The 19,164-nt window shown below is 39.5% G+C and overlaps 4 protein-coding genes, 2 long non-coding RNA genes and 1 pseudogene across 7 annotated transcripts; 2 read left to right on the top strand and 5 right to left on the bottom strand.

Annotated features, from left to right (window-relative positions):
- Nucleotides 1–61: 61 nt before the first annotated feature.
- On the bottom strand, nt 62–5,743 carry LOC145711853 (dynein axonemal intermediate chain 2-like). Its single transcript, XM_081789542.1, has 12 exons — nt 5,621–5,743; nt 5,378–5,514; nt 4,501–4,633; nt 4,335–4,391; nt 3,657–3,857; nt 3,372–3,496; nt 3,161–3,256; nt 2,380–2,580; nt 1,647–1,849; nt 1,261–1,337; nt 355–458; nt 62–284 (listed from the first exon to the last, which is right to left on the bottom strand). The coding sequence occupies exons 1-12, from the start codon at nt 5,741–5,743 to the stop codon at nt 77–79; spliced, it is 1,665 nt and encodes a 554-aa protein (XP_081645668.1). The 3' UTR covers nt 62–76.
- A 373-nt stretch (nt 5,744–6,116) lies between these two features.
- Nucleotides 6,117–10,002, bottom strand: LOC145711852 (dynein intermediate chain 3, ciliary pseudogene; annotated as a pseudogene). Its single transcript, XR_014135204.1, has 4 exons — nt 9,966–10,002; nt 8,778–8,860; nt 8,102–8,156; nt 6,117–6,233 (listed from the first exon to the last, which is right to left on the bottom strand). The product of XR_014135204.1 is annotated as a dynein intermediate chain 3, ciliary pseudogene (transcript).
- A 3,479-nt stretch (nt 10,003–13,481) lies between these two features.
- On the top strand, nt 13,482–13,891 carry LOC145695286 (uncharacterized). Its single transcript, XR_014133681.1, has 3 exons — nt 13,482–13,585; nt 13,635–13,715; nt 13,791–13,891. It is a non-coding gene; the product is annotated as an uncharacterized LOC145695286 (long non-coding RNA).
- A 191-nt stretch (nt 13,892–14,082) lies between these two features.
- LOC145695470 (uncharacterized) lies at nt 14,083–14,300 on the top strand. Its single transcript, XR_014133737.1, has 2 exons — nt 14,083–14,160; nt 14,208–14,300. It is a non-coding gene; the product is annotated as an uncharacterized LOC145695470 (long non-coding RNA).
- Nucleotides 14,301–15,651: 1,351 nt separating this feature from the next.
- On the bottom strand, nt 15,652–16,758 carry LOC145711165 (uncharacterized). The gene is made up of 3 exons (XM_081788896.1): nt 16,432–16,758; nt 15,951–16,336; nt 15,652–15,913 (listed from the first exon to the last, which is right to left on the bottom strand). Exons 1-2 carry the CDS (start codon nt 16,729–16,731, stop codon nt 15,959–15,961), a joined length of 678 nt encoding a protein of 225 aa, XP_081645022.1. The 5' UTR covers nt 16,732–16,758; the 3' UTR covers nt 15,652–15,913; nt 15,951–15,958.
- A 569-nt stretch (nt 16,759–17,327) lies between these two features.
- On the bottom strand, nt 17,328–17,807 carry LOC145695923 (uncharacterized). Its single transcript, XM_081772974.1, has 2 exons — nt 17,622–17,807; nt 17,328–17,558 (listed from the first exon to the last, which is right to left on the bottom strand). The coding sequence occupies exons 1-2, from the start codon at nt 17,805–17,807 to the stop codon at nt 17,424–17,426; spliced, it is 321 nt and encodes a 106-aa protein (XP_081629100.1). The 3' UTR covers nt 17,328–17,423.
- A 42-nt stretch (nt 17,808–17,849) lies between these two features.
- LOC145709991 (U6 snRNA-associated Sm-like protein LSm5) lies at nt 17,850–18,321 on the bottom strand. The gene is made up of 2 exons (XM_081787678.1): nt 18,151–18,321; nt 17,850–18,112 (listed from the first exon to the last, which is right to left on the bottom strand). The coding sequence occupies exons 1-2, from the start codon at nt 18,274–18,276 to the stop codon at nt 17,978–17,980; spliced, it is 261 nt and encodes an 86-aa protein (XP_081643804.1). The 5' UTR covers nt 18,277–18,321; the 3' UTR covers nt 17,850–17,977.
- Nucleotides 18,322–19,164: the final 843 nt, after the last annotated feature.

Genomic DNA, 19,164 nt, shown 5'->3' with positions numbered 1-19,164 from the left:
TAAAATTTACAGCGATGGAGCGAATGTACAGTCTTTCATATTTCAAATCTCAAAATATGGCTTTTTTCTTTGCTTTTTACTCGGCTTTTTCGGCTTGCTCTTCTTCTTCCTCGTCCTCGCTGGCTGGCTGGTCGAGTTCGAAGGTGAACTGGCGTTCCAGAAGAGTGTGTTTCTTCTTCTCCGCATCGAGGGTTCTGCTTAATTCGTCTGCGATATCAGTTAATGGATCATCCGCAGGCTCTTCGGGAGCTTCTTCCTCCACCATTTTTGGCTTATTCTTTTGCCTTAGAGGAAAAGTGTTATTTACGGTAGCTTGAAGGGTTTTCCCAAGTGGCGTTAAAGGTGTCAACTTACTTTTCCTTTAGTCGAAGTTCACGATTCCTAGCTTCGAGTACTTTCTCTCGTCGAGTTTCTCTCTCAAAGAGGAAGTTGCAGAACGATTTCTCGTCTTTTTGAAGCTGAAAGCATTGTTAGAAATTTGAAATTTGATTAAGGATATAGCCGTTCTCAAGGCACTTTCGTAGCGCCGAAATGGGGCGATAAAATTTTATCATTTCAAGACAGGTCCTACCTAAAATTATGTCTAGAATTCGATTTTGATGTTTTTAAAAATTTTTTTCAAAGAAAATTTCTCTCTAGAGCGATTTGAAATCTTACGATCACTTTTTCTCGAAATTTTACAATTAAATCGCTAAAACTAAACCGTGTATTATTATAAATAACTGCTTATCTACCTTCTTAGGGCCTCAAAATTTCAAAACCCGAGCAAATTTTTATTCTAGCGTCTTCTTCTTTTTGGCTTTTGTTTTTCATAAATGCTGCGTTCAGGGCGCTCGACCAATCAGCGTGGTCTTTCACATGCGCGCCTCACCGCGCGATGGAGGAGGGCGCTCAGCGCAGCAAACCAGAGCGTTGTCTGACGCTTCGGCTTATTCAAGTAAGCCTCATAAAAATGGCTCTAGAATCATAAATAATTGGAATCTATTAAACTTTAGACCCTGGGAATGTAGAGAAAGGTCCAAATTTTTAATTTATCAAAAAACTCGACCGATTTAATGGAAAATTTTCGAGAAAAAGTGATCGTAAGATTTAAAATTGCTCTAGAGAGAAATTTTTCCATGAAAAAATTAAAAAGAACACTAGAATCGGGTTTCTTAGGCAATTTTAGGTAGGGTTCCTTTTGAAATGAAAAAATTTTATCGTCCCCTTTTAGCGCTACGAAAGTGCCTTGAGAACGGCTATATCCTTAAGGGTACGTACCTCAGTAAGGGCATCGTTGAGACTAAGAAGTGTCACGTTGCCATTTCGATCTCCTGCAGCTACAAGATTACCGTTATCTTTTCAAAAGGTCATCAAAAGCGCAATCAAAAAACGTAGCTCAGGATCAATATATTTGGCGTTAATATAAACAAGGGTTTTTTACGGTTTATTTTGATTATAAATTTGTTAATTATCAATTTACGAAGGTTCAATTCTAGCTAATTATTGATCAGTTCCATTTTGATACAGCTAAGAAATTAGTTGAATCTTAAATTCAATAATTATGGAATGAAATGGTCTTTAAGTTTTAGAAAATTCCACGCCCTAATAGCTAATACAGCGGACTTCTACAATCATTTCGCTTATTATGCTGATGACCCCATTGCCTGTCACTCGCATCGAGCAAAGAGGTGCGTCGCTGACGTTAATGTTCAAAGTTGGTTGCGCCTGTTTCACCATCAAGTCCCAAATATCTATACTTCCGTCCGATTTCGCCGTAAAGAACACAGCTGGCCGAGTTGGTGACCAGCGAGCAGCAGCAGTGTGGTGTCTTTTCAGGGGGATTTGAAGTTGCGATTGTCCGGTCGGACTCGAGAAAGAGATGAAATCACCGCCAAGTCATTTCAACCTTCGATTTTGAGCCGGATTACTATCGCTTTCTTGGGCCCCATTCGCATATTACAGAGTCCATATGATTGAGGGTGCCGGAAAAGCGTTCTGCCAGGATTAGTTAACTAAAGAAACTAACCTCTTTTTTTAGCTACAGTGACTCACTAAAACCGTGCCTACAATTTTAGTGATTTCTGCGTAGATTTCTCCGCTATTAAATTACCGCGATTGGCAGTCCTGACTGACTGATTTTTGAAAGATGCACATTGACGTTACAATTCTCCATGCTAAAAACATAGGAGATTTGTAACGTAGATTGCGTAGGCGTCACTGGTTTGACGGAACTCTCAAAGAAGAGACACTAGAGTCAAATTTTAATTGGTTGATTAGCTATTTCACTCGAAAATCAGAATCAGTCAGTCAGAAATGCCAATCGCGGTATATGTAAGAAGAATTAGTTTTAAAGTTAAGGTGCTGCGAAATAGTACCTAGAGAATTCTAGATCTGAGCCGCTGAGAAAATCCCCCGTGCCTGGAATTTTTCATTGTGATGATAGCAGACTCTCTGATATCCTCTGACCAGATTCTGTTGGTCCACTCGCCGACGGTCAGGAACATTTTCGGGTACAATGGGTTTCGCGCGATCGTGTTCACTGGACCACTGTAGCTCTGATACAGCGCTGCAATCTTGTCGGCCGCTGTTTTTGCTTTTCTAAAGAGTATATTGTCAAGAGTACTCCTTGAGCTTTTCACGAAGATGTGTTTCTGTATTATTAGTGAAATGCGTTGACGCACTTCTAAACAGATGTTAGTGCGACCAAAAGAAATTGCTCGGCGGTTCGTGGGTGCGGTGGGCGAGTTCATTTTTCAACGCAATGAGACCAAGTTTACAGTAATCATAAGTGCCAAAATAAGTGGTAAGAAAGTGAATTAGCATCTCACGCTTTCTATTCTTTCGACTAAGAGGAAAATAGAGAAGTAATTAAACGCAAACAAAGCGCCTCCCTAACTCTATTAGAACATTTATCAAGGATACCCTTAATCAGCCACCTAAAGGAACATTCTAACCAACGAATAATCATCATCGGAAAATTCAAAAACGTCATAAAGCCGCAATCAGAGACGTTCCGGAATGTCCCATCTTCCGGATGAGAAAAAAAATTCCCATTCCATGTCTGACAAATCAACTTTTTTAGAGTTGGCCCGCGAAATTATATAAAAGAGACTTGATACGCCGCTATTTTCTAGTGGCCCACGTGAAGTGTAGTAGGAGATATCGTATAAATTGTTACCTGTTGCAAATAATAATGGTACCCTGCTCCGTGCCGACCATGAATTTAGTAGGCATTGTTGGTTCGTACTCCAAGCACATAGCTCCAAGAGCAGCACTAAAATGAATATTTTTAGTGGAGAATTTCTCGTGAAAGTTCGGTTTAACCTACTTCAGTACAGTGACTCGGAAGATGAAAAACTGCTGATAACAAGATATAGTTGAGTACTTACTTAGGATTGAGCTGCTTGGTCGGATCCAGGATGAGCTCCTCAACTGGCTCAGACAACTTCCGAGTGTCCCACCACTTCACGGTGCCATCGGTCGAGGAGGAAAAGAAGTCCGTGCCGGTTTTTGACTAAATACAAAAATGATGATCGATTGAACTTTTTCTAAATTTTTACTAAGAGTTTTTTCTGTAAAAGAATTTCGAAGAAGAATATATAAAAAATGACATGGTGACTCTTTAAAATCAAGAGCGGAAGCCGCAAATAAGCTCAAAAATTGTTAGAACGTACCTGAATCCAAAGCGCGCTGTGGCAAGGGTCTCGGTGGGCGACTTCCGCCGCTGTAATATCGGTGGGCGTTGGTGAGTTCTTTCGCAAGTCCCAGATGCAGACCTGGCCGGAGAACTGGCCGCCGAGGATAATGTTCGAGTCCTTGGGATTGTACTCCATACATAGGACGTTGCTTCGTGGTCGCAGGGTAATTAAGGGTTTCTGACGGAGCGTTTTTCATAAGTCCTTCTAATTTGAATGCCCTCAAGTCTAGACTTTCTTGTAATCTGCGGTTTCCCTTCACACCCTAAAAATGCCAATTTCAGGCGCGGCTCAGCAAAATGCCTGCAAGATTTTCCTTAAAAAAAGGAGGAGCCCAGAATCGCAAATTTTAACGGACCCAAAGCAAAAGGCCATCGCAGAGGCCTAGCAGCCTCTAACAGGATTCTCGCCAAGGATTACTAAAATGGCGAAAAATTCATTAATTTCTAAAATGAAATTTTGATCTTTTTCCAAGAAAAAATGACCGAATATTTTCAATAGCATCTACTGGACAGTCTAAATAAACCTTCATTACAACGGGCTCAAGCAACGAGTGCTACACCCTTAAGACTTTCAAGTAACCAAAAGTAACTCCTGAATGCACTCATCTTCATATTCACGCTTGGAGGGTTTAGAAAATATCAATTTCTGTCGAACGCTTTCCTTCGAGTTCTCCACATTCCAGACATAACTTTCGAGATCCTTGAGGCTAGCCTATTTCGCCGGGGTCGACCTTACTCGTCAAAAGGCATTCTTTCTCGCCTAAACAAGAAAGAAAAAGGGTGCGCATTTTGACAAATTGCGAATACGTAAGGAGATCGACCACGGGTGCCTGGAAACCAACGGTGCCGTAAGAGACGGCGGCGTGTTTGCCCCCATCCGGATGCCAGGCAATGTTGATTGCAGATCGCGCGCCTTTTCCAGCAGGATCGCGGAAAAGATTTACAGTGCTTACTCTAAATGAATAATAGTTAGAATAAATCTAATGGTAATTCCTAAGATAAAAAATCATTTAACTTATGGACATTTCAGCGTATTGACCAATCAGAGAGCTGGATGGAAAAATTCGTTATTCGTTCAAACCGCTGTAGGAATTTGAAATAAAACTTAAAAAATATTCCTACAGCGGCTTAAACGGATAAAGAATTTTTCCATCCAGCTTTCTGATTGGTCAATATGCTGAAATGTCCAGAAGTTAAATGAGTGCATTAGTTGTCTGAAAATCTCGATCATTTCCTTCTAGGATTGATTGAACCAACGCCCATTTATCAAGTGCCGATTAAATCTGTAAATACGAGAGTCTGAAGAATCAAGGATGAAAATCAAGTTGGACATTTAATCTCGCTCCCGGATTTGGAAGTCCGGCTCTCCCGGCGAAAATTTAGAAGCTGGGGACAGGGCAAATGCAAATCACGTTGCCCTATGCAGCGGGAAATGGAATTATGAAACGCGCCCAGTTAGACCTTTACAAGCCACATGTGACGTTAGTAACGCTACTGATTTGATTATTTCTTACAAAAGTTTCAGAAAAAAGTAGGGCTTAGTCGAATTGCTGGGTCATTTTTTAATTGACTGAGATTACATAACATGTGAACGTTTTCATGACTCGGTCAGGAGATTGCGCGGATTCCGGCGCAATTGAAAGCTTCAAATATTTCCTTTTTCAACGAGGGTTACTCGAGGTTTTCTGGCTGACTTACCGTGGTGGCTCGTCGACGGTGGGGATGATTCCAGCGTCGGTAAAATATTCTTCGTAGATGTCAATAGCATTATTTTGGCGGATGACTGCCTCGACTCGCTCGCCGAGGGAGCTGATTGTTTTACTGTAGTTTTCGTCCTGAAAGAAAGAAGAAAGTTAGCTCTCTATTCGCAACAGGCTGTTGCCTGAACGTGTGGCGGATCCGCGGTTTTCTTTCTTATGGTAATACTGCCACGAAATTTACCTTTTCTGTTTTCTTCCTAAATCGACTTGTGGCTTCCATATCTGCTGCATTAATATCTTTTGGCCAGCCACCTTCAACGTGTACTATGTGCTTTACAAGGCTGCTTGATTGCGCAACAAACATATGTTCATTATCATAAAAGCATGTAATTACTGAAGTTCTAATTTTGAAAAACAGTATCTTAATTTCAAGTTGGTTCTTTTCCACGTGAGAAATTTATGAATTTAAATTGATCTGGGTCATCTTTTTTCGTTGAAAATGAGGGTTAAACCAATTTATCGAAGTGATTTTATGGATCAGGGTTTTGATTGGCCGGGAGGCCAAATACAGCAATCTTATTGGTTATCTATAAATGCACTTCCATAAATTGGTTAAGCCGAAAATAGACCGAATACAAGAGTTTTATTGCATTGGAGAAAAAATTGAGTCTCCAATCAAAATTGAAGACTCAATTTGATTGGTCGAAGAAGATGCGCTAGATGGCGCTGTTAAATTATCAAATTATCAGCCGTTCCTTAGTTGAAGTTTCGAATGTATCTGTATTGGCGCAATGCTCTGATAACTGTACCACGGCTTGAGTCCCGGCATGAACAGGATTTCGAACCATGTAGTTCTACAAATAAATGTTTCAGCACCCATTTCTAGCGCAGGCGAAAGTATGCTGATTATGAGCTTCCCAAGGATTGCTACTTTCGTCAATGGAGCTTTGAAAGCTTTGAAAAGTGGTGATTTTGTTATTCGCGTGAATAATTTTCTATCCCGCCAACTGCGTGCAGTTGCTTCGTTACTACTATTCAGTTAGGCTGCTCCCGCATTTCCCAAAATCCTGGATTTCCCAAATCCTGGATTTCTCAAAATCCTGAATTTCTCAAATCGCCAAATCAGGATTCTGCCGATTCTGGATTTTGGGAAATGCAGGATTGGGAAAAGCAGGATTTTTAGAAATGCAGGATTCAGCTGAAATTTCGTCGAAAACAGTTGTTTTTCTCTATCTGTCAAAACTAAAATAGAATGTTTGGGCTTCTTTCGGCTCTGGTTCTTACTAGAGTCTTTGTTCACAACTTCTGTGAATTGATTCTGGTAGAATAGAAGCTGTTCTACAAACTGAGACTATGGGTTAAATGACTGGATGGAGTGTTCATCCCTTTCCGGGCGCTCGAAAATTTCTAGCGCATATTTTGGGACTTCAGATTCTCATTATTGATCGAAAATCTTGTCCGATTCAGACGACTTCGGTACCAAAATGATCGCCGATCTGGCGATTCTAAATCTGTTTCATATTTGCAGTTTTAAAAGGGCAATCAAAGGGTTTATTTTTCTACCATTACATCTAGCAATATATGAAATTGGCAAATAACTGATGTCTCCAGGGAATTAAAAGGCACGAACTAAAATAGGGAAGTAATAAGCTAGGAAGTGACAGCGTAGGAGCGAACAAGAAAGTATCATACACGAAAGGATCAAATTATAATGGAAGATCCAAGCCAGTATCGTGCAAGATTGGATCGGGCATACATTTGAAAATGATTGAGGATGGGTTTCTTATAGGCCGGTAGGCCTTATACGGCAATCTTATTGGTTCCAAAAAAATTCGATCCTTTAATGCATGATCCTATTTAATTTGATACTTTCATGTATGATACTTTCTTATTTGATCCTTTCGTGTATGATACTTTCTTGTTCGCTCCTACGCTGTCACTTCCTAGCTTATTACTTCCTTATTTTGGTTCGGCCCAATTAAAAAATCCTTTGATAAATTTTGTTTTCAAGTTCCACCAAAATGTACATTCTTTTGGGTCGTGCCTGTAACAACAACTAAATCTATTTTGGAACTTCCAAGTTCAAAAACCGACTTTCAACCGATTGTTTTCGCAGGGATTAGGAGGCGCGACTTTTTTTGGAGGTGACAAATTATTCGGAAGGGATTTTTCAGCGCGGAAGATTCTGACTAAGAAGAATCTGGGTTGGATTTTTAAACCAAGCAAGTTTCTTGCTTTGCTAATTCAAAAGAAATAAAAATCCTGCATTTCCCAAAATCCAGAATCGGCAGAATCCTGATTTGGCGATTTGAGAAATTCAGGATTTTGAGAAATCCAGGATTTGGGAAATCCAGGATTTTGGGAAATGCGGGAGCAGCCATTCAGTTATGCTGAGCGAAAGAAACGAAGAACCGTTTTTACGTTGATTTCGATTGATCCACATATGCGGAACTAAGCCAATTTTGGAACGAGTCATGATCCGGTTTTGGTGGCACTAGTTGATTCTGGGACTCTTTGTCACGCTTTTGAGGGGTTGATTATTCTGCGATTTCATATCAGATGACATTTTTAAGGGTGTCAACAAGGTTTTTCACCCACTTCGCTCGAAGGTTTCTATAGTAAAAATTCCTCTTTGGTGCACTTAAAATAGCCGCGTTTCTTGATAATTACTAATAAGCCCACTTAGTTAAAAGTCTCAAGATCTGAAGAGCTTGGTACTTACGTCTCGATCATCTTCATTGTGATCTATGTCCACTTGGATTTCGGCCATTCGGTCGCTAGAAAAGAACATGTTAATCGCCTCGATCAATCAGTAGTCTGATCGCAAAGCTTTCAATAAAATTATTCAAATCGACAAATTGCAAGACGTGGATGGGCTAAACGCACGCAAAATGTAGCGCAATCAGAAAACGATTAAAATGTCTGAAGTAAAGTCAGCGTCTGGTCAATTTATGTCAATAATGAAAGTCTCAAATTGAGATCTCATGAACTGTTGAAGATGATTCGTTATAAAAAAGGTCACTTTAATTCAATTTTTAATTTTTAAGGGTGTCAACAGAAAAAATGCAAAAATCAATGTTGACACCCTTAAGGCGTAAAATTGTTACAGCTTAATTTCCTCCGTTTCATCCGTTCAAAATCCTCCTTTGATTGTCGTTATTACATGTTAATTAAAACAAGGAAGGGATTTTAAACGAATGGAACGGAAGGCTTTGCGCGTCGTGTTTTTTTGCCGCTCAGTAACTTGCGTAATCGCCTAAGCTAATACAGATTGTGGCTTCCTGTTTTAGACGAGCGCTATTTTAGAAAATAACTTGTCAGGCGGGATTATGCGCTTTTATCAAAACGAGATATAAATCTCTATAATAGTAATGATGAAATGATAATGTAGTACTTACAAGAACAGTGGATGCCGACCGAAGTCAGCACGCTTCTTCTGATAAACATACTGGCTCTCCATTCGTCCGGGATCTTCTCAACCCTGAAAACTAAAATAAGAGTTATCAAAGCTTCAATTTTTCCTCGAAATTTCTCCAAAGATGCCGGTATCATTATGATTTCGCTCGTTTTTGAAAAGTCTTAAAATCGAGAAGCCGCTTGCGGCTTCGAGTCAAAAATGAAAAAGCCGCGCAAAGCGCGGCTATTTTATTTGATTACTCAAGGCCGCAAGAAGCCGCGGCTTCTCGATTTCCTATTTGGGGACTTGCGGCTTTGAGTTATACAATAGAAAAGCCGCACAAAACCGCGGCTACTTTTTGATTACTCAAAGCCGCAAGAAGCATTGCCAATGCTGCATTGGATTCTTGATTTTCTCCTAAGTTCACCAAAAGCTGTTAATAACTCTATGTTTATTAAAACGATCGAAATGTAGCTCCTCCTAGTTATGAATAAATCTAGCACTTAGTTCGCCCGTTTTTTTTTTCACTTTGGTTCCTAGCAAAATATTTCGCGCGATAACCGAGAAGGGAATAAAATTAACGATTAAAGATATCAAATATTTATGCTCGCGTTTTACGCCAAATTGAGGGCCAAAATTCGTACATTTTCAAAACACGAACGTGCGGGCTAAGGTGCTCAAAACAGACACCGCCTTTTTTAAATTTTTATAAACGAATTCGTGGAGAAATTAATTGAATTCGCGATTTCTAGCTGGGCGTGGCCTAATTAAGGGTTTAGACTATTTGGTTCAAGGAAATTGGAAAATCGCGTTTTACTTAAAATTGGGCTCAAGAACTCTGGGCTTTAATTTCTAGCCGATTTCAGAATAAACTTTTTCCCCAAAATCGCGTCTGAAAGCCAAAAATTCGAAGTCTGATCCGCCGAGGTTTCGAATTTAACATTCTCAAATGTTAAATTCAACCTTTGTCTAAAATTCAAATGCGCCCATTTGCGGTGCCAAAAGTCGCACGTGCCCGAAAGTGCCTGGTGTAAAAATTCTTTTGGCTACTCGTGCAAAAAAATCCAATCAATTTAACGTGGAACGAGGAATTTGGTATTAAAATAAATTATCGGAGTTCTGTACTTTTACTTTTTATCAATTACGGTGATGGCAAAAATCGAAAAAGCTGTTTTCCCAACCGACTTACCGTATAAACTGAGCCAAACGTCGACTGAACAAAAAAATTTTGAATTTTGATGGGAAGCAAAACAAGTTCTAGAGACTTTTTTTAACATCAAAATTTTTAGGCGCTAGAAATTTCGGTTTTGAATTTCTTGATGAAAGCTGCGAGGGAAAGCTGCGCGGACCAACTTTACCCTCAGAAAGCTGATTTTCAAAATAAACCATAACTTGAGTGAAGAATAAACTAGTATAAATTTTATCATTAGTTCTATCATGTTCTAATAATTATGTATACCTTCAAGAAAATTGAATCATAAGCTGAAATTTTATCTTGAATACCATTTTCGTTTCTCTAAAAATTTCCCATAAAGAAGCGAGAAGGTGTTCAGGAAAAGAAATTTCAGCTCCAATCGACAAATTTCCCTCAAAGAGACCATAAGAGAGAATTTAGCAAGAAATACGAGATTTTTACCGATTTTGCCGTCATCAACCCGTTTCGCACCAAATTGCTGTTTAGGTAAATTGTAGCAATGGCAGAAGGTCTTTCAATGAAGACGAAAGAACACGACCCTTCTGCCTTGCTTCAGATGGCCTCAACAGTAATTCTGGAAATTCGACGACAGAGAAGGCACCATAAATGGTACCTAAAATCAAAAATTCAGAAAATTTTTAGGGACAGCTACGACGGAGAGCTACAATTTTCCGACGTTTGATCTGGCAAGAGCCTGATGGCGCTTATCTTGAATAAAAATTGTAAGAAAGGCTTCCCGGCTCTTGAAGATCAACTCGGAAACTATCGACATTCTCCTACAATTCCACAGAGACTTCCCAAAATAACGAGCACCCCGACCATCTTGTTCTGCTAAATCATCATCGATACTCTTCATCAGTCTTTTTGGCGCTTCAACAAAGCTTTTCATCTCATTGTTCCCTTTTTTCATTATTTTTTTTTCCAAAATCATATTTTTACTTGAAACGGTTCCTCCTGATGGACCATTGTTTGCGAAGGTCATTGACTCGCAGCAGCGCGAATTATGATGCATGCTCCTTAGACTTTCAAACGTCTAACTGATTTATTCCATAAAAAATAATTTCATTCCATTTTAACCCCAATAACCAGAGGAAGAAACGATGAAATTTGCTCATTTTCCACAAAAACTGCTCATTCAAGGGCTCAAAAATCAAGAGAACTTGGTTGAACCTGCTTATTACTATTAGAGAAAAAGAAAATTTCTTGAGTCCTGAGAAGATGCTTGATATTGCTAGTAAATCTGGCCGTGTTTTACATTAATTTGAACATGATAAAAGGAACGGTTAATTTTAACGGTTGAGGCCTTTTGCTTTTTTTTGGTAAAGGGGCGCTTTTAGATCATAATTTTGTATACAAGCGGACGTAAATAAAATTTCGGGGGAATAAGAAATAAGCTGGGTAGGGCCTTATTCCGTAACAGCTAGAATAAGAAAAGATTTTATATAATTCAACAGATGGCAGTAATTTTAAAAGCAGCCTTGACTTGGGTGGTCTTATAATAAGTTAGGGATGTAGATTGTATTTTTAAAGGGTAAGGTCGTTTCGAAAGTAGTTTTGCACAGAAGAAAACGTGTTCCTAAGTCTCTAAAATCAACCTTTTCCTCGAGCTCAAATCAAAACAAACGCCGCATTCGAGGTTTGAATTCGTTATCATAAATATCACGAAAAGCAAAATTTAGGCAAAGCGAAAGCCGCCACGTCTAATTGATCAGAAGTGAGCGACCACAATCCAAATAACAATGAAATTTTCATTTTTCTGTAGGAGTCCAAAGAAGATCAAGATTGGAGTCGTGCACCAAATGACAGCATTAGGAAATCGGGTTGGAAATTCTTTCGTGAAGAATTTCTAAAGAAATAGCTTCAAACCCGCTGGTAGGGACGGTTCTTGTTGTTATCCAATGGATACTTGAAAATAGACACTGATTTGAGATGCGAAAACTGAGAGGCCACTCACGTCATCTCCAAGTTTACGTGGACTTGATAATTTATATGCCAAATTGAGTACCATCACGAGGGACTCTCAACAACCATCGATAAGGGTACGATGAGCTGGATCAAGATATAAGGATGGCTCATCGCCAAAATTATAGACGTTTGGCCATCAAGCTGCGTGTTCAAACTTTCCTAAAATTTAAGGGGGTAGCCATCGAAAATCTCTTTTTCCGAAATAATAATAGAATCGAGAAGCCGCTTGCGGCTTCGAGCTTTAAAATGCCAAAAGCCGCGCTAGGCGCGGCTTCAATAATTTTTGACTCGAAGCCGCAAGCGGCTTCTCGATTTTTCCCAAGCCCCTAAAGCTTTTTGAACACGCTCAAAGTACCCATCTGTCGAAATCGTGCACGTGTTCGTCGTGAAGGAAAATGGGATCAGAGCGATTTAGCTCTCAAAAGGTCAAGGGCTGATTTGAAATGAGCTTAGTTCTGTCTGTAACGTTTCGATGATCCAGTGCAAAGGAGTCACGTGATGGCGAAACCAACGTTGGCTTTGAAGATCAATTCAGGTTTTGGGATGGGCCATTCATTCTCGGCAGGGCGGGGCTGTGTAGATTTGCCTATCTCTTTGAAACAGAGACATTCTGCTTGGCAGGCACTTTGAAAACGTCCTCTGGTCGGATGAGCTGTTTGAACGCATGCACGATGTAGCTAAGTCAAGGGTTGACATTGCTTTGCTGTTGCTTCTTTTTTTTTGCAAGACAATCAAGACCGAAGCGCTGGAAAATTGATCGAATAAGTTTAAATTTGGAAAAGGCGCTTCCGGGCAACGGGATTGTGAAATCGCCGACCGCGGTTCATCTCGTTTGTCTCAATTGAATGTCAACCCTTTGAGTTCTAAAATGCGGACACGTGATCTTTCAATCAATTTATGTTTGCATTCCTTTCTTGATCACGTGGGAAGAGTACATTTACATTTTACAGTAGAGTCAAGCGAAGTTTTTTTTAAGAAAAATTGGTCTTTATTTTTTCAATTTTCTTCTTGGGTAAGAACTAAAGCAAGGCTTTAGGGTTAGGGTTAATTTATAGGTCTTAACCCTAACCTCATTGAAGGTTAAGGGTACTACCTTCGATTTCCCGAGTTTTAGGTTTGAATAACTCCGAACCTGTAAATGCTGGAGCTTATCATATGGGGTCTATAGGTAGATCTAACTAAGATCTTTAATCTGTCAGAGCCGTTTTTTCCGAATGTAGTATCCTTAAGGATAATATCAGGAGAACGATAAAATTCTAAAAAGCAATTTCGGATTTTCTAAAAAGAAACTTCTCTTGACTCTATTCGACAGAAGCCGACGAGTCTAATGGGGCACTTGGACGAGATTGAAGAGCTTACTCGTAATCGAGGCTCCGACATCCTAATCAGTAATCTCAGGTAATTACTAAGCCGATAAGCGACCCACCGCTGTTTGGTATTTTCACGATCCAGCGCATTTAATTCTCCTCTGTTCTCAGAACCAAGGGATCATTTCATAAGGAAAAGTTCGACTCAGCAAGAAAAATAGAATTTCTTCTTTCGAACTTACAGTAGAAGCACTGCGAAGCGCTGGACTTGGCTGGATTAGGTGAACACGTTTTAGTGCGCAAAGAGGATGATTTGGAGGTTCTAGTCTTTGCCGCACTCAGGTAATTTTCCCAGAGACGGAAGTAGCTCACGTTTTTCTCTCTTCTTTAGTCATTTGATCGTGGCGAAAGAGCTTCTTTTGGAGATCAAAAAGGAGATGGAAAATGATCAACGCCTCTTTTACCAATTCAGGTAAGGTGGATTCGTTTTTGTTTTCGAACGAAAATTCCGGAGGCAAGAACTTTTTTTTTATTCTTTGAAATTCAGGCTTGATAATGCCTCGCGCGAAGAAAACAAATTGCTGCCTGCATTCCCCCACTGCTTCTCGACATTCCTCCTTGTTTTGGGGTACGAACGGATGTTCCTAGCCAAACATGTGCGGTTCCATAATCGCATAGGTTAACCACGGGTCATTTTGAGCGTGATAAAAAGTTCTCCAAAGTAATACGTTTCTGTCAATAAACAGGCTCCGGTCAGGTTGCTCCTTCCGCGGATCAAGTTCATCACCATTTATTTTATTCTTCGTACCCAAATCTAAGCCTTTTCAAACAAAAATCGACCCGAAACGAAAACCTTCTCCGAAATCAACGAAGTCAATTCCTTCAATCTTCGAGCGATTCAGTCGAAAAGTCTGAAAGTAAGACTATTCAAATAAGAATATCTTTGCGTAATTCGTTATTTTAGTCTCTTTACGACGTTGAAGGACTAAATTTAGATCCAAGTTCTAAAATTGACGCACTTCCGGATATTTACGCCGAAAATTACATCCAAGACGAGGTTTCAAAATAGAAATTGCTTTTCCAAAAAAATTCTTTTTAGATAAAATTATTGAAGGAGCCGGAAAAGAAGTGCGAAGGAGCGAAAATCGTCGTCTTCGTCAAAACATCGAGGAAAATTGGCGATGCTGTCAGTAGATTCAAGAAACAGGCTCTCCCGTAGATTGGAATTGTTGAGTTTTTAAACAACAATTGTTATGTAAAACAAATTCTGGCGCGTTTTTATGTAACGTGTGTCTATTGTGAAAATACTTGGGTCTAAATATTTTTGACTCCGGAAGAAAAAAGGGGTCATTGCAAATGAATTAAAGGTGGCAATTGTCAATTTACCGCCCAAGTTCTGAGGAAACGCTTTTTCGGTAATTTTTCGGGAGTTACTTTTGTAGAAAAGAAGAAAAAATGGAGAACCTGTTTATTTAGACAAATCGAGATGCGATTCGGGAGTATGCGGGAATGTTGCTTCCCAAAGGCTTTAGGGTTGAACGGAATGTGTAAAATTCAGCGATAAGCGGGCTTGCCATCTTGGCCCTACCCAGTTATTATCAGATGTCCGCAGTGCGCAAAACACCAGCAAGCGATTTGAAAATGGATTCTAAATGCCGAGTTATCAAAATTTCTTAATTCTTGGCCTCGTTTTTGCATAAAAATTCCTCTTCTAAAGAAGAAGACCCCTTCTATTTTAATTTCGCAAGAGAGAATAATCGCTGAGGTCAGTCAAGAACAAACAAACACCTCAGAAGAGCCGCAGTTGCGACTTAAACCGTTTAACCCTAGTGAGGCGACGTTAATCTGTATTTTCTGCTCGGTAGCGGGCCGCCTTTGTCCGATGGCATGAATTTAGAGCGGGGATGAACCAAGTTTAACTGAATGTCAAGTGGCTTTGCATTTTACAATTCTGGCCGCTTCATCCCTTTCAATGAACAAAGACAATTCTACGCGCAGGTCGAGGATGAGCTCCAACGAGAAGCATTTGAAAACGACGATCTCGTAATTGGCGATTTTCTGGATAATTATGAAAATCTGCCGCTCAAAACACGTCTTGGTTATCAGTTCTTGGCACAGCGCTGTCCAAATTATGATGGACAAGTTCTTTATGAAAGGGTCAACGAAGTTTGATTCGAATTTCCGTAAATTTGAAAGCTCCGAGACCAATTTTGAAAGATTGATGATGATACATTCGTGCGTTTTGACCTGCTGGATCGAATGTTTACTGAAGAATCGGACATTGTTTGCATGAAAGGTAGATTTTTTCTGTCTTTATCGCAGATGAAATCGAATTGAGGCTATCCAATCTACAACTATGCCGTTTCTTACGTTGGAAAATATTATGTTTGGGCGGATCAATGGCCGAGCTCGCATAGAGTGCCGAAATATTGCAATGGACAATGCGTGGGAATGCATGCAAGTTCTGCAAGAAAGATAAACGACGCAGCAGGACATGGTTGAATTTATGGTAATAACATGTTAGAGCTGTTGTCGGGACCCGACAGTCGGGTAGGCGAAACAGGGTTAGCAAAATAGAGTGATGGTTTGGTTGATAATTTAATTGACATTCGATGAAAATATGGCTTTGAGTTCCTCGCTGTTTTTTGTGAGTTGACTGGATCTTTATATCTGAAAAACTTATTATCATCAAATTTGAGATGCTTACCTTAAAAATCACACAAAATTAGTCAAAAATATTGATAGCCTGATCGGAGGAGAAGTTTTCTTTGCATTTGGGGCATTTTTTGAGTATCTACCGTTCCCAACGTAGATCTCTTTGAGCTTCATGAGACAAGGTCGTCCAAATGTATGGCCACACTTTGTTATAACAGCCTTCTTGTGTTTTTCCTCGTCGTATTTTTCAAAGCAAATCCCACATGATGGCTGAAGTTCCTGGCAAGCTAGAGCAAATAGATTCTTCGGATTCTTCAGCAAGGACAGTTCATTTTTCAACGAAGCAATCTCGGTCTCGTAACCTTCAATTTCTTTTTCAAGTTGCTTGATCGCTTCCTCGTACTTTTGAAACAGGCCATTGTAGTTAGTAACGGAACTCTATTGAAGGTTATAGAATCATGAAAATGAATGACTTTTGTGTTTTTAAAAAGTTTTAAAAGTTTTTATTTTGTTAAAAGTTTATATTTACTCACTTCGTACACGGTGAAAGTTCGCTTAGTAACATCTGCATTTTCTGCATGAATCTTATTGCGGTTTGTAATCAGTTCCTGTTCCTCCTTTGCAATAGAATCAGCAATCTCGATCATTTCAATGGTTTTCTTTCGCTTAGCAATCTCTTCCCTCAGAACGGCAATTTTTCCACCAACTTGCTCGCTTTCATCAAAACCCTTCTCTCTTGCTTCCTTCAGAAGCTCATAAAGATTGAGCTCCTTTCTAAGATGGTGTTTGAAATTGGCAAAATAAGTTTCATCTTCAACGCTGAGAGAAGCCATTTTTCAAAAAAGTTTTATGTTATACGAGGCGCTTTTCGCAAATAAAATGAAATTCTGAGGAGAGTGCAAACTTTCGTTTCTCGAAAGCAAAAAATGTCTGATCGACGCGACGATAAAAATATAACATCATGTTGTTTTTGAAAAATCTTACTCGAATTCAACCAGAAATAAGCGCAAACAGACCTCAACGATTTCCGTTTGGAAGATTTCTTCTTTTCCGGAATTCTGCGCAAGAAAGCCGGGCTTTCTGAGCCCAAAGGTCTCCACGAAGTCGCCTGGGGAAAAGGTCAGTACTCATCTCCATCTTTGTATAACTTTTCTGCTCTAGAATTCAGCGGAATGGCTGCCTGCTTGCATACGAAAGCTGCATCTTACGACGAAATGAAGAAAGTGATCACTCGTTATCAAAACGGAAGATTAGAAATGCGCTACGAACATTAGAATTTCAAATTTAAGACCTCACAATTTCCAATTAGGGACTTTTCACATGCCAATATGCCCAAAAACAGCCTGCTTTCAAGAGCCACTGTATATATGAATACATTACAGTTTATTCAATTTGCATTTCTTCGCGAAAATTGAAGTTTTTTTTTGAAGTCCTTTTCTAAGTTTTATTTCAAGGAGTGAGAGAGCGCTAATCGACCTAATTATTTATCATAATTGCGATAATCAGGAAGAAGGTACAGGTTTATTTAGACAGTCTTCAGCGAGGACAGTTCTTCTTTCAACGAAGCAATCTCGGTCTCGTAACCTTCTATTTCTTTTTCAAGTTGTTTGGTCGCTTCCTCGTACTTTTGAAACAAGCCATTGTAGTTGCTTACGGAACTCTAAATTCAATTGAGTTTCAATTGAAAATTATTAAATCCTTGAAAATAGTTTTTCGTACTCACCTCGTTCACGAGAAAAGTTCTTTGAGCAACATCTGCATTTTCTGTATGAATTAGATTACGGTTAATTATTATCAACTGCTCTTCCTTTGCAAGAGTATGAGCTATGTCGATCATTTCCATGGTTTTCTTTCGCTTTGCAATCTCTTCCCTCAACAATACAATATCTCCAACAATAGGAGAAGCCATTTTTCGAAAAAAACTTCTCTTAAAAAGAACGAAAGTTGGAGCTTTTTGAAGTCATTATTCTTTGAGTTTTATTTCAAGAGGAGAAGAATATTTTTCAAGGAGTGAGAGAGCAATAATCGACCTAATTAGTTATCATAATTGCGATAATTAGAAAGAAGGTTCAGGTGTATTTAGGCAGTTTCTTCGGGACCTTCTCCGCCAGGAACAAGCATTGTGATGTTGTTTCCGTTGAGGAGGATTTGCTCGAGTTTGGTGATCTTCTTTCCGTCGGAAGTAGCCTCGTATTCTGTCACATCTTCAAGCACCTTAACAATCAGTTTCAAGTTACTAAGAACGAACCTACCATATTGACGAACTCATCAAATCCAAGCAGGGTTCCGACGATTTCCTTGTCATTTCTCATGATGATATGAATTCTCGATCCGATACACTTGTCGACCAATTCCAAGGGCATTAATTGCGATGCCATGTTATTAATTTACGAGCCTCCTTTCTAAAATACAACTTGTATTCTAAAGCTTGTTCAAGCTGCGGTATGTACAAATAAATTAAATTAACTGGAAGTAATTAGTCTAAACTTGAAGGCAGGAGAGGTTGAATAGCAGATAGAATTTCCCTAGATTCTTCTTTTAATATATACACGCGATTTAAATCATCATCGTATAATCGTAAATTTCTGATTAATCCATGCGCCAGTAGCAAGGAGAACATAAGCCAAAAGCCAATCCATTTCTGTCTCTTGAAGAATTCGAGATATCTGACTTTGTCAGCAGTTTGACCAGCGAAAGCGCCGCAGCCATAATGGTACCATGCGAAATTCGCCGCCAGAAGTGCCCCTTAGAAGAAAATGGTTAATACGCGAGTCGAGTTGAAGCTCCTTTAGAAGGGCCGCTCCTGTATACGATTACGAGCATACGTGAACTCCTAAAGCAAGAGATATTTGAGACAGCGTGTCTGCTTTATCTAATCAGCGACAATTACGGAAAGAAATGCGGGCTTACTGTCTGGGAAGAGGTTCTAATTTTTATTCAAAATCTTATCGCAAAAAAGGAGATGTCTATATTTCGAGAAATTCGATCTTTTCCTTCAAAATGTTTCAGCTAAAATAGTTTCTAAAAACTAGTCCTTTTGAGCTACGATTAGTGCCTATTTGCTGACCAAACTAACCCAGATTATACCCGAGGTATAATTTTAAGAAAGCAAAGTTCGGAATTAACAAGCGCCCTGTACGTATCGAACAAACCTGTAAAAATAACCAACGAATCGGCGGCGATAATGGTGCCCCGCGTTTCCAGCGCGGTCGCCCAAGCCACCAGCGATAAGAACATGGCAGTTTGACAACTAGCCAAGAACTTAC

The sequence above is a fragment of the Oikopleura dioica genome, chromosome 1 (genome assembly GCF_907165135.1).
Source record: "Oikopleura dioica chromosome 1, OKI2018_I68_1.0, whole genome shotgun sequence".
NCBI classification, from domain to species: domain Eukaryota; kingdom Metazoa; phylum Chordata; class Appendicularia; order Copelata; family Oikopleuridae; genus Oikopleura; species Oikopleura dioica.
Note: the sequence above shows the minus strand (reverse complement) of the source record. Positions and strands in the feature narration are given on the sequence as shown.

Bases quoted from the DNA above. Each gene is read 5' to 3' on its own strand.
- LOC145711853 (XM_081789542.1), bottom strand. From the start codon at position 5,743: ATGTTTGTTGCGCAATCAAGCAGCCTTGTAAAGCACATAGTACACGTT. The intron at 4,634-5,377 runs GTAAGTCAGCCA...TTATTCATTTAG, and splicing joins ACCGTCGACGAGCCACCACG to AGTAAGCACTGTAAATCTTT. The intron at 2,581-3,160 runs GTAACAATTTAT...TATACTCTTTAG, and splicing joins ACCATTATTATTTGCAACAG to AAAAGCAAAAACAGCGGCCG.
- LOC145711165 (XM_081788896.1), bottom strand. From the start codon at position 16,731: ATGGCTTCTCTCAGCGTTGAAGATGAAACTTATTTTGCCAATTTCAAA. The intron at 16,337-16,431 runs GTGAGTAAATAT...AACCTTCAATAG, and splicing joins GAACTTTCACCGTGTACGAA to AGTTCCGTTACTAACTACAA.
- LOC145695923 (XM_081772974.1), bottom strand. From the start codon at position 17,807: ATGGCTTCTCCTATTGTTGGAGATATTGTATTGTTGAGGGAAGAGATT. The intron at 17,559-17,621 runs GTGAGTACGAAA...AATTGAATTTAG, and splicing joins GAACTTTTCTCGTGAACGAG to AGTTCCGTAAGCAACTACAA.
- LOC145709991 (XM_081787678.1), bottom strand. From the start codon at position 18,276: ATGGCATCGCAATTAATGCCCTTGGAATTGGTCGACAAGTGTATCGGA. The intron at 18,113-18,150 runs GTAGGTTCGTTC...CTGATTGTTAAG, and splicing joins TTGATGAGTTCGTCAATATG to GTGCTTGAAGATGTGACAGA.